The 12,432-nt window shown below is 47.3% G+C and overlaps 2 protein-coding genes across 2 annotated transcripts; one reads left to right on the forward strand and one right to left on the reverse strand.

The window, feature by feature from the left end:
* Window positions 1–8,594: 8,594 nt before the first annotated feature.
* Window positions 8,595–9,789, forward strand: LOC123063519 (protein BOBBER 1). Its single transcript, XM_044487328.1, has 2 exons — window positions 8,595–9,003; window positions 9,114–9,789. The coding sequence occupies exons 1-2, from the start codon at window positions 8,710–8,712 to the stop codon at window positions 9,324–9,326; spliced, it is 507 nt and encodes a 168-aa protein (XP_044343263.1). The 5' UTR covers window positions 8,595–8,709; the 3' UTR covers window positions 9,327–9,789.
* A 1,005-nt stretch (window positions 9,790–10,794) lies between these two features.
* On the reverse strand, window positions 10,795–11,331 carry LOC123059483 (SKP1-like protein 1). The gene has a single exon (XM_044482046.1). The coding sequence runs from the start codon at window positions 11,311–11,313 to the stop codon at window positions 10,795–10,797; it is 519 nt and encodes a 172-aa protein (XP_044337981.1). The 5' UTR covers window positions 11,314–11,331.
* Between the last annotated feature and the right edge of the window lie 1,101 nt (window positions 11,332–12,432).

Here is a 12,432-nt window from a genome sequence, read left to right on the forward strand (position 1 = left end):
GCCGCAAGCTGACCCGGCCCCTCGGTTGAAGACCATGAAGGCTTCGCTGGACCCTCCTTATGTCATTTGAGTGCTCTATCCGCTCTGTCTTTGGCACCGCTTGGGTGATTTGTGTTATTCAGAGAACTTGTTCATCCACCCCCCTAGTTTGTAGCTTTTCTACCTTTGCTTTCAAACTGCTCTTTGAGCTGCTGTATCAGAATATGTTGTGGTTTAGTTCTAAGCAATGAAACCGGGTAGATACTCCCTGTTTTTCTAAAAAAAATATTTTATACATTATTATATATTATTTTTATTGTTATCATATATTTAATAGATACTTACATATGTAAGAAAACAATATCCCACATCTTATTAACTTATAAAATAATTTCTTAACAAATAAAATCCTGGATTGTTTTGGCACGAAAATCCTAGTGATTGTGTACAAAAACTTGGTAAGATTTAAGGACGAATGTAATAATATCACTTATTATTTAAATATATTTATAACAAAATGCTCAGCCCCTTTCTATTTTTTGATAACATTGCTGGCCCAACCCAACATTATAATTAGAATCAGCCCAGCAAAATCGTGTATTTCGAGAAAGTGCAAATGGGCTGTAATTTTTTAGGAAATAAAATAAACGGGCCGCACGGACACTACATTATTTGTTCACCCACCCAGCTAATGGCTGTAATTCAAAAAAAGATCAAATTGACTGTAAATTCTACCACGCAAAAAAGACTGTAAATTCTGAAAAATGGGTTGAATACATGCCATATTTTTGGAGGCTGGAATGTGGGCCAATAGGTCGAAGCCAATGCAAGTCGTTGTCAATTTAGTCAACAAATGATTCTGAAATGTTAGCCGTTGGATTTACATCCAACGACCGGCATCCATCTTCAATCTCTCGTCTTCTTCCTCCAGCGCCGCCGGGACCACCTCCCGCATCCTGCTGCTAGCAGCTCTGCTTACCACGCTTCGCTATGAAGCGCTACTCCACCGTTGGCCAGGCCATCCCTCCACACCTCCTGTTCTTCTCCACCGACTGTCGAACCACACCGCACTAGAACCAGTTAACCCTCGTACACCTCTTTGTCTATGACTCTACTCCCGCGTCTTCCCATCTTCGTCTCGTTGCTGTCCGGGGCCTCGCCATCGTCCACCACCTTGGATGCGCTCAGCGCAGCGTGGTCAACATGGTCAACGAACGACACCATTGGAAGTAAATTGTGCGTGGAGAGGCTGACAGCTAGGTCCACGGCCGCACACAAGGAAATGCCTCCTTATTACGCACAAAATAATGATTCCTCCGCCTAACATCTGGGACCCACCAGAAGGGCCTCTGTATTTCGCGAAATAAAGTGCCCCCCGCTGACATATCGAACCCACCAGCTATCTTCGCACGCAAGGAAGTGCCTCCTTATTACGCACAAAAAAATGAATATTCCCCCTGCCAGCTGGAACCCAGCATAGTGAGAGGCTGACTTGTGGGCCTACCAAGTTGACGGGGACGGAGGGCTTTGTCAACTTAGTCAATATGAACGATTCTAGCTTCTGTTACCGTAAGATGTTCATCCAACGGCCATAGTGATTCTTCAACCTCTGGTCTTCTTGCTCCAGCCGCCCAAACCAGCGCCGGTCATGCCGTGTGCTCCTGCCTCCCATGGCCGGCGGTGATGTCGTAGAGGCCTCACCGGCCCCTACTACTCCCACCGCTGGCCAGGCCATCCCTCTACTCACCCACACCCCCTGTTATTCTGCGGCGACAGCAGCCTCACACCGCAGCCGAACCAGTGAACCCTCGTACTCCTCTTCGCGTGGGTATCCACTGCTGCGTCTTCCCCGGCTCCGAGTCATCCCCTTCCTAGTCCTCGCCGTCGTCTACCGCCCTGGTGCTCTCGGCGCGGCGTGGTCAACGTGGTCAACGACCGACTTCCATCGGAAGAGTACTGTACATGGAGAGGCTAACAGCTGGGTTCACGGCGGCCGCAAGGAAGTGCCTCCTTATTACACGGAAAATAATTATTCCTCCACCTGACAGCGGGGACCCACTAGACGGGCCACCAGTATTTTGCAAAAAAATTGTTTCCCCCTGACTACTGGGAGCCATCGGACGGGCCACCGTATTTCGCGAAAAAACATTCCCCCCGCTGTCATCTCGGACCCACCGGAAGTGCCTCCTTATTATGCACAAATAAATGAATACTCCCCCGGCTAGCTGGGACCCACCTTGCTGGGAGGCTGACTTGTGGGCCTACTAAGTTGACGGGGACGAAGGGCTTTGTCAACTTAGTCAATATGAACGATTCTAGCTCCAGTGACCGTACGATGTCCATCCAACGGTCGTAGTGCTTCTTCAACCTCTGGTCTTCTTGCTCCAGCCGCCCAAAACGGTGTCGGTCGTGCCGCATGCTCCTGCCTCTCGTGGCCGGCTGTGCTGCCGCAGAGGCCTCACCGCCACGGCCACAGCCCAGTTTTTTGTGATTTGCCAAGTAAGTCGCTTTGTCAGGCCTGTTGGGCTGCAAATCTTTCAAGATGAGGAGAGCTTTTATTCGGCTGGCCGAGAAAATGGCCCATCAGTAATGAGAAATGGGTTGTACATTTTTAAAACACATCAAACCAGCAATTAGTTTCAAATATCTTTTTTTTTCATTTCAAGATTTTAAATTACATTAATTTTTATGCGTGGAGAATTTGTTGGATTTTATATTGATATACATTTATTTTTAAAATCAGTTTGAATGTGAGTCAAAATTTCGGAATTAAAAACAGTTCAGATCGCACCGAAATATGCAAAATTTCGTATAATTTTTTAACCGTTGCCACAATATGGGTTGTAATGCTAACAAAAAGAATATGGGCTCCAAAAAAATCTTAAGAATTAGCAAATGGGCTGTAAATTATTAGAAATGATGGCAGATGGGTTGTATGCTGTTTTCCACAGATTTGAGGCTTTCCTAAAAAAAGGTTGACACACAAGCACTGACTGTTGGATGTCCATCCAACGACCGTCGTGCTTCTTCAATCTCTGCTCTTCCTGCTCCAGTCGCTCAAACAAGCGCCGGCGGGACTGCCTGCTCCCTCCTCCTCGCGGCCGGCTGTGCTGTCGCGCAGGCCTCACCGCCTGACCGTACTCCCATCGCTGGCCTAGCCATCCCTCTACTCACCCACACCTGTTGTTATTCTCCGGCGACGGCAGACGAACCAGTAAACCCTCGTACAGTCGTACTCCCCTCCGCGTGGGAAACAACTGCCGAGTCTTCCCTGCCTCCGTGTCGTCCCCTTCCTGGGCCTCGCCGTCGTCCACCGCCCTGGTGCTCTCGGCGCGGCGTGGTCAACGTGGTCAAGGAACGACTTCCATCGGACGTGGACTGTACGTGGAGAGGCTGACAGCTGGGTCCACGGCCGCAACAAGGAAGTGCCTCCTTATTACGCGGAAAATAATGATTCCTCCACCTGACAGCTGGGACCCATCGGACGGGCCACTGTATTTCGCGAAAAAAACGTTTCCCCTGACTGCTGGGACCCACCAGCTACATCTTCGCACGCAAGGAAGTGCGTCCGGGCAAAAAAAAACAATTCGCCCCCTGACTGCTGGGACCGACCAGCTACATCTTCGCAGGCAAGGAAGTGCCTGACAGTCGGGACCCACCTGGTCGAAGCGTACGTAGCGTTGTCATTCTGGTCGTGAACGTGTACGTACATACTGGTCGATGTTGAGGCGCGCACGTGTCGTAGTAGAGGCGCGCAGGTAGCATTTACACGTACGTACAGCGGCCAGAGTGCAAGAAAGAAAATACGGCCACATATGTATACATACGGGCGGGGTCTCGAACGCCTACTCGCGCATACGTACGGCCAGGGCTCATATACATGGCTGGGTCGGAACGGAGAAACATCGTCGTCGTCGTGTTCATGGGGAGGCAACGGAATGCGTCGTGTTCATGGGGAGGCAACGGAATGCGCCGTGTTCATGGGGAGGCAACGGAATGCGTCGTGTTCATCAGGAGAGCTTGGACGGAACAGGTGATGGAAACGAGGCCTGGCGTACCGCAGAACAGAGGAAACAACCTTGTGTTCGACCGGCCACGTTCGAAACGGGATCCTGTTCATCATGAGGGGTCTGCCGTATCGCAAAACGGAGGAAATGGACCTCCTACGGTCGAAACGGGGGTCCTGTTGATCGGGAGGGGTGTGGCGTACCGCAAAACGGACGAAACAGACTTGTGTTGGAGCGCTACGGTCAAAACGGGGGTCCTGTTCATCGGGAGGGGTGTGGCGTACCGCAAAACGGGACTCCACATGATACTGTTCATCTCCACGTCGACCTCCTCCAGCCTCCACGGGCTCCTGTTCATCCAGCGTCCACCACGCGCTACTCCACCGGCTACTGTTCAACCACCCCTCCACCGTCTACTGTTCATTCAACCCTCCACACCACGGGGTCCTGTTCAACCACCCCTCCATGGGCACACCTCCACCGTCTACTGTTCATCCAGCCCTCCACACCACGGGGTCCTGTTCAACCACCCCTCCACCGTCTACTGTTCATCCAGCCCTCCACACCACGGGGTCCTGTTCATCCACCCCTCCACGGGACCCCTCCACCACACCACGGGGTCATGTTCATCCAGAGGCAACACCACCGCTCACTATTCATCCATACCCCCCCTCCCCCCGCAACGCTTACAGTTCATCCCATCGATCGACTTCAGTTAGCAGCAATAGCGAAGGAATCGCTCGATCGGGTTCAGTTACAGCTATCGATCGATCGCTCGGGTTCAGTAACGCGTAGCCTATAGTGCAATCGCTCGGGTGCAGTTAGAGCCCAACGCCTCGCTCGGGTTCAGTTAGAGCCAACGCCTCGCACACACGCGTGTACGTGTACGAGAGAAACGCGCATCGCTCGGCCTCCGACCTCCCACCGTAACGGGGAACTCCTCAAAATTTTCCTCCCCTCGCTTCTACCACGGTTTTTTCCGTCATGGACGGCCCAAAGAATGTCATGCAGTTGCGTCTCCGGCCCGCCCAGGACGAAAAGCCCATTTTCTGTCATGATTTTTTGTCATAGAAGTAGGAGCCCACCACATCTATGATGATACCGGATTTTGTCACAATTATCGTCATAGAAGTGTCATATGTATGACAGAATTTTTTTTCGTTCGGCCCAAAATGTCACGGATGTGTCTTTTTTTTGTAGTGAACTCATGTCTATGGTTAGGAAACTTAACCATCTTTGATCAATGAGCTAGTCAAGTAGAGGCATACTAGTGACACTATGTTTGTCTATGTATTCACACATGTATTATGTTTCCGGTAAATACAATTCTAGCATGAATAATAAACATTTAGCATGAAATAAGGAAATAAATAATAACTTTATTATTGCCTCTAGGGCATATTTCCTTCAGTTGTACATGTTCACCTCAGACCAAATGTCGGCGCTCTCCCACCACAAATACCAGACCAAAGCTGCAATCAGTTCCGCTCTAGATACATCGGGTAAAAGAGGGGCACTCACATTCATATCCAACAAAAGATCAACCGGAACCGAACTACATTCAGGTTGAATAGCATCAACGATGAATTTCTCTGCACCTAAGAATTCCGCACGTATTTTAGGCTGAAGCATTGAAAGATCTTAAGCATGATGCTCTCACAGTCATGCTAACACAAGGGGCAATGTGAGATGTTATGCATGTGGTAGGAGATCACACCCAAAAGGATTTGCCAACAATTTATTTTAACCTTTGCTAGAATTTGTAATGACAATATATTGCGCCACACTCGACAATTACTAGAACCACTGTGTTGGTGCGTGCGGGCAACATCCTCCCGTGTTGGTGATCCCATTCCAACTAGTATGAAGATTTGACTGAAAAAACCTTTCCTGATAAAGTGCCTTGAAGTAAAATCTTCCAGCATTCTCAAAGCTAATGTAATTTTCAAAATCTGGTTTGCATCATCAATGGGCCAAAAAATGTCGCATTCAACTTTTCATCTAACTATGAAACTTTAGTCAGAACAATATTACCTAGTCTAGTTGTGATCCTTATCGATGGACTGCAAGGTACCCAATGGTCGCCCCAGATATTTATTTTTGTACCATCACCAACCCTCCAAATGTAGCCTTTCTTCAAAGTTTGCAAACTAGCCCAAAGACTTTGCCAAGTAAAGGAGCTACCCTTCTCTAACTGACAATTGAGTAGGTCCCCGTCTAAAAAATATTTTTCTCTTAAAATTTTAGTACAAAGAGATTCTGGCTCTTCTATAAGGTGCCAAATTTGTTTTGTCAACATGGCCAAGTTAAAATAGTGCAATTCCCTTAACCCCATTCCACCATGTTTCTTTGGGGTACACATCTTCCACCACGCAAACAAGTGAATATTTTGAAAGATGAATGAGCAATCACAAAAATACTTTGGCATAAAACCATGTTTTAGAATACCTGCACTTTTGGGATGATCTCGTTGTTCTTGTAAAATGAGAGTTCTAGCAAACAAAGATGGAATGAGAATTTTCGAGCCTTGACAAGGCGATACTTGTGGGTGTTAGGGAGTTACGCTAATACTTCGTTTCTTCAACATTTCCCTCACATCCTAAGTAATGTTTTAGCTACAATTAAACTCAAATGAATACGCTATTAAGTAAGAGACCAAATATTTGTTTTCATGATAGATTAAACATTGATAAGGAGCATAGAAATTTTGCTGAAGCTCTAGTGGTATGGTTATCAAAATATATTATATAACTAATTAAGCATGTGCTGCCTGGTACAAATATGTTCTATTTGCTTATAGTTTGCTGAGAAAACAAGGATACGTCTTTGAGCATCTATCTTCATTGGTAAGCTAGATATGTATAACTTCAATACGTTTGTCAACCTTTTTGCTCAAGGACGAGCAACATTTAAGTTTGGGGAGGTTGATGAGTGGATTTTTGCATCACGTTTAGAGCCTATCCATGTGCCAAAAAAATCCCTCATACCATATACATCTAGCAATGTTCATGCCCATAATGCATAGTTTCTGTTCTTTACCCATTTTACCAAGTTCGTTGCACAAATTTTTTTTTTGTTGCCTTTGTAGGTGTATTGGCATGTTTATAGAATTACCACATGAAAAAGGAGAAAGTTGGGGCCAAATGGTAGAATTTCTAGGCATCAGATTCGGGCCATATGGAGAGTTTACTATATCCTTGGGTGTATCGGCTTTCCAAGAATAACCCAACGAGGCCAGGAACACTAGTATCAGAGTTCATATGAAGAAACTACCACAAAAATATGAAACTGCGCGTGCAGTGTCCAGAGCAGAAGACGACATCTGGTACGACCGCACATGGTCGTACCAGCACTAGTACCTGCCTCTGGAGGCTGCAAAACCTGCCATAACTTCCATGATTCTTCACCGATACATCCCGATTTGTTCCTACGCGATCCTTGGCGACCAAGGGAGGTATTGGGAGGTATCTAACAGTAGCACCGAAGCAGAAAAAGTTGTATCCGATGCCGTGGAACTTATTTAGGTACAATCTTTGCTTCGTGAGTTGGAGATCTCTCAGCAACGGCCTCCTTTTATCCGATGTGGCAACACCGACAGTGGTGCTACATACCTTTCATCTAATCTGGTACTTCATGCACGAACAAAACACATCGAAGTGGATTATCATTTCATTGTGTTGCACAAATCAAGTTGATCTCTTGTAAAGATCAACTTGCAGATATGTTCACAAAGTCATTGCCATTACCCATGTTTGGGGTTTTCTGTCACAATCTCAACCTACGTGACACGATTGAGATTGAGGGAGTGTATTAGTCTAGTAGCTTCTGATGTATAACTAATTATACTTTGCTAGGTCTTGTATTTGTACATATTTACGAGTACTGAGTTTTGGATCTCGGCCTTCATGCAGGCCAAATTTTTGTAAAATTTGAAAGTTGAAATTTTTGGTTTCAAAAAAATCTGAAAAAGTTTGTACAAGTAAACAAGGACGTGAGGTGTATGCATGTAAAATTTCAGGATGAAATACGTTGAAATGCAACCTGTATGAAGAAAACAAATTCATGGTGTGGAAGGATGAATATTATCATGTGTTAAAAGGCTCCATATTTGTGTTTTTTACACAGCCCTCATTTCAACGTATTTTGTCCTGAAAATGTATACACTTGTGCATTATGCCTTTATGTATATCTGTATTTTTTTCAGATTTTTTTGAAGCGTGAGAATATGAATTTTCATGAATTTTGAATTTTGCATTTGGAGGTCTCCATGGAGCTCGGCGTCCAAAACCATTTTCTCCATATTTACACACTATAAATACATGAGACGTCATCCTAAGGGGTGTGCGGTTCCCTCAAATTTCTCTAATCCCTACGTCTTACACGTGGCATGGAGCGTTGGATGCTTGAGGTGGCTGAGACGAGGTGCCACGGGCAGGAGGAGCAAGCTCGGATCCATGACCATCAGAGACGGAGACGGTCTACGAGACGCCGCGGAATTGGAGCAGACACCGACATATAGTCGAAGCGGAATACGAATCCAGTCCGGGCACCTCCGGGACGACCTCGCTCGCAGAGGTCTTCTATACAATATAAATGAACGGATCCCCAAAGCCCAAAGCCACATCAACTAATCTGCGATCGAAAACTCACCTCGACCAGAGATCTCGACGCGAGCGCTTCCCCAAGTCGACCGAAACCCTAGAGTAGAGACAGAGCGGCGGCCATGGCGATTATCTCCGAGGACATCATGCAGGAGGACGATGTTTCGACGCAGCCGCAGCACGCCGTGAAGGAGAACAGCACGGAAGTGGAGAAGAAGGAGAAGGACGAGAGCAAGGGGAGACAGCCAAACTCGGGCAACGGCCTCGACCTGGAGAAGTACTCGTGGGCGCAGCAGCTACCAGAGGTGAACATCTCCGTCCCCCTCCCTGAAGGAACGAAGGCGAGGTTCGTCGTCTGCGAGATCAAGAAGGACCACCTCAAGGTCGGACTCAAGGGCCAGCCTCCCATCATCGATGTAAGTAGCACCGAACTATCAACTGTGTACACAACAGTTCATCTTGTCCTTTATTTCAGTATATAAAATCTCTTGCTGATGCAGTGTCAATTCGTTTCTTATATTACCAGGGTGAGCTGCACAAACCAGTTAAGGTCGAGGACTGCTTCTGGAGCATCGAGGACGGAAGCTTGCTGTCCATACTGCTGACGAAGCGTAATCAGAGCGACTGGTGGAAATCGCTGATCAAAGGCGATCCGGAGATCGACACCCAGCGCGCCGAGCCGGAGAGCAGCAAGCTCTCGGATCTGGACCCGGAGACCAGGGACGAAGCTCCCTTGTAGGCATTGGGGTCAATTGACCCCAATGAAATGAGGAAAACCTTCATTAATTTAGTACTAAACACTATGTATTTATTGAGGATGACCCCATTGCCATAGACATGACCCCAGCAAACTTTTTCCTAGCTTCGTCCCTGCCGGAGACGAGGCGGACCGTGGAGAAGATGATGTTCGACCAGCGCCAGAAGCAGATGGGCCTGCCCACCAGCGAGGAGATGCAGAACCAGGACATGCTCAAGAAACTCAAGTCCCAGTACCCGGACATGGACTTCTCCGGGATGAAGATGCCTTCTTAGATTGTCTCTTAGCTGGAGCCTAGAGGATTTAAGGTGATAATGCCGAAGATTTTAGATGGAGAAATCGCTTCTACCTTAATTAGTACTTTCTATTTGGGTGTCTTAGGACTTTATGTCTGTTTACGCGTGTACGTATCTTTTGCACTTTGCTATTTGGATGACTTGGTTTATAGTGTCTTATGGTTATGTGGCAACAGTTTTACCGATGCTTCGGAAGTTAAGTAGTATGTGCCGACGTTTGAGTAGTCCTTCTATGTCAAAATATAGCGCATATTAATTTTGTCTTAAGTGGGAATTTGATCAAGTTTACAAAGAAGTGGATCTTTGGCTCATGAGCTGCTCACACAGCAGCCAATCAGTGTGATATCGATCCCAAAGGTTCAGACTTTGGGATGTACTGTTTGAGAAGGGAAAAAGTTCAGGCGCTGAGAGGCTAAGCAGCTAACAGAATAAAAGTCCACAGTTTGGGTTACATAGAAAGTGTTCAGTCAACAAGAACCTGGATGTTGCTATGGCAAGGCTGCACCAATAATGAATTAATGATACGATATGCACATATTTCAGATTTTAGCAGACGCACACCGAAGAAACGTCATGATGTCTTTGGGCACAGCTCTATTATTTGAGGTTGTTTCGTTCGTAATCGGTCTGTGAATTAATGTTCTTTTCTTTAACAGACTAAATAATTGTTGCTGGTTCGATCATACAGCGCAATATTTCTGATGATATTTGCTGCTGCGCATTGAGGTTCGTGACATTGATCCAACGGACAAATGAAAATTAGTCAACAGATTTTTAGCAAATCTGTAGATATAAAATCAGAAACAATATGGCTATTTCAAGATAGCCGAAAATATCGTTTCAATTTTGCCTATTTTGTTTCCAAATGTATGTCATCATGTATCATTTTTCCTATCTCAAATCACGGCAGCTAAGGATGATATTGCCAAGCATACAACATCCACTTGACAAATAATAATTCAGGTTCATAGGTAATGAGCACTGACCACGATAGGCTAAGAATATAACGATGTTTCGATTTCAAAATAATTACAGCGATTACGACGACATAGAAAAAACAGCGCTGAAACGTAGGCACACGAAGTCTAAACAAAAAACAAGATTAATACTACTAGCATTACTCCTACGCAGCATTGCCTCGATGCTACTATTTTCTACTCAAAAGCCCACTGGTTCTCTCTGCGGATCTCGGCCTCCTCCTCGGGTGTGAAGTCATTCTTGATGTTAAAAGTCTTGCGGATCTCCTCCGGGGTCTTACCCTTGATCATGTCTGCAACAGTCTGGCAAGTAAGGTCGAGCAATCCCTTGATATTGAGGTAGTTTGCAGTCAGGATGAGGTCGAAGAGGGTGGCCTGGTCGACCTTGACGAACTCAGCGTCGAAGCTCTTGAGGTCCTCAGCGGGGGCAGTAGAGGTGGAGGAGCTTGCGTCGGCGGCGCCAGAGTTGTCAGCCGGATTGGGGCTGGCCTGGACGTGCTTCTTGCAGTACTCGATGACCTTGGCGAGGATCTTGGAGTCGACGTTGGGAAGCGGGGTCCCGTTGTCGGTGCAGTCGTCCTCGATCATGTGGCGGATGGTCTGCGACTCCATGGCGACCGCCTCCTCGACCTGAAAACCCTCGCCATCCGAGCTCTTGAGCAGGATCATCTTCTTCTCGCCTTCCTCGGCCGCCATCGATGGGAGGATTGGGAGGGGAAACGAAACGCGTACGAGCGAGAAGACGCGGCGGCGGAAGAGCGAGCGAGCGAACGAAAGACAGGAGCTTCTTTGTGTACGGTATACGTACGTGTTGGATTGGACGGCTAGGGTGGGAACCGGCCTGGGGAATTTATTGGGCCGGTGAGGCACTCGATCGGGGTCGGTCCTACTCGTGTCGGAGTATTCGGCCCAGTTCTTTTGAGCAGATTATGGAGAATCTTGGTCCCGAAAATCCCGAGCGAAAAGAACTCGATTGAACTTCCAAAATCTCAACCGGATTCTCCAGAATCCTAGTGCAATCCCAAAATCTCAAAATACCTGGTTTCTCCCACAATCTCAGGATTCTAGCAAGTCCCACCAAAGAAAACGTTTGGATTTAATAGAGTACCCCTATTGCAGCTAGTTATTACGGCCAAATTGCCACCGAGCCAGCCACGGTCAAGCGATGCGAACAGGCATCGACTGGATACACAGAGAACGAGCCCCTCCTTCCCGCTTACCTCGAGCAGGGTCACGCGCTAGGGTTCCAGCAGCGCCGCCCCTGACCTCGCCGCCGCCGTACCGGTACTCGCTGCCGCTGGATTGGTCCTCGCCGCCGTCGGTACCCACTCCCGCCGCAGCCCAGCCGTCCTCCGCGGCCCTCTGCCCTCTGCCGCAACGAGGACAACAGGAAGGCGCCGCCGCGCCCCTCTGCACCGGCTGCCCACGGCGCCTCCATCCCGCAGCCGCAGCCGAAGTGCCCATCTGCAGCTGGACGGTGACCACTCCTTCGCTTCGAGGCAAAAACTACCGGTTGTCTCCCGTGCAGCCACCATGTGCCATCCTATCTCTCTGAACTCTCTGTTCTTCTTCTTCTTTTAGCTAAATTGGATAGATTGACAAATTTGTTGCAAAGATGGATGAATGGATGTATCAATTTGATAAATGGATGTTGCTAGATAGTTTTTTTTCTGCCAATGCTACTGTCTATTGGAGCTATTGGTACTGTAAATATTTGCTACTGTATGAATGATGTTGTTAGATTGATGAATGCTGTTGTTAAATGCTAACATGAGAACCTTAAATGGTAATGGTAGATCCTGTTTGAAACAACGA

The sequence above is a fragment of the Triticum aestivum genome, chromosome 3A (genome assembly GCF_018294505.1).
Source record: "Triticum aestivum cultivar Chinese Spring chromosome 3A, IWGSC CS RefSeq v2.1, whole genome shotgun sequence".
Taxonomy (NCBI): Eukaryota; Viridiplantae; Streptophyta; class Magnoliopsida; order Poales; family Poaceae; genus Triticum; species Triticum aestivum.

Coding starts and splice junctions, on each gene's coding strand:
- LOC123063519 (XM_044487328.1), top strand. CDS start 8,710: ATGGCGATTATCTCCGAGGACATCATGCAGGAGGACGATGTTTCGACG. Junction 9,004..9,113: donor GCCAGCCTCCCATCATCGAT/GTAAGTAGCACC, acceptor TTATATTACCAG/GGTGAGCTGCACAAACCAGT.
- LOC123059483 (XM_044482046.1), bottom strand. CDS start 11,313: ATGGCGGCCGAGGAAGGCGAGAAGAAGATGATCCTGCTCAAGAGCTCG.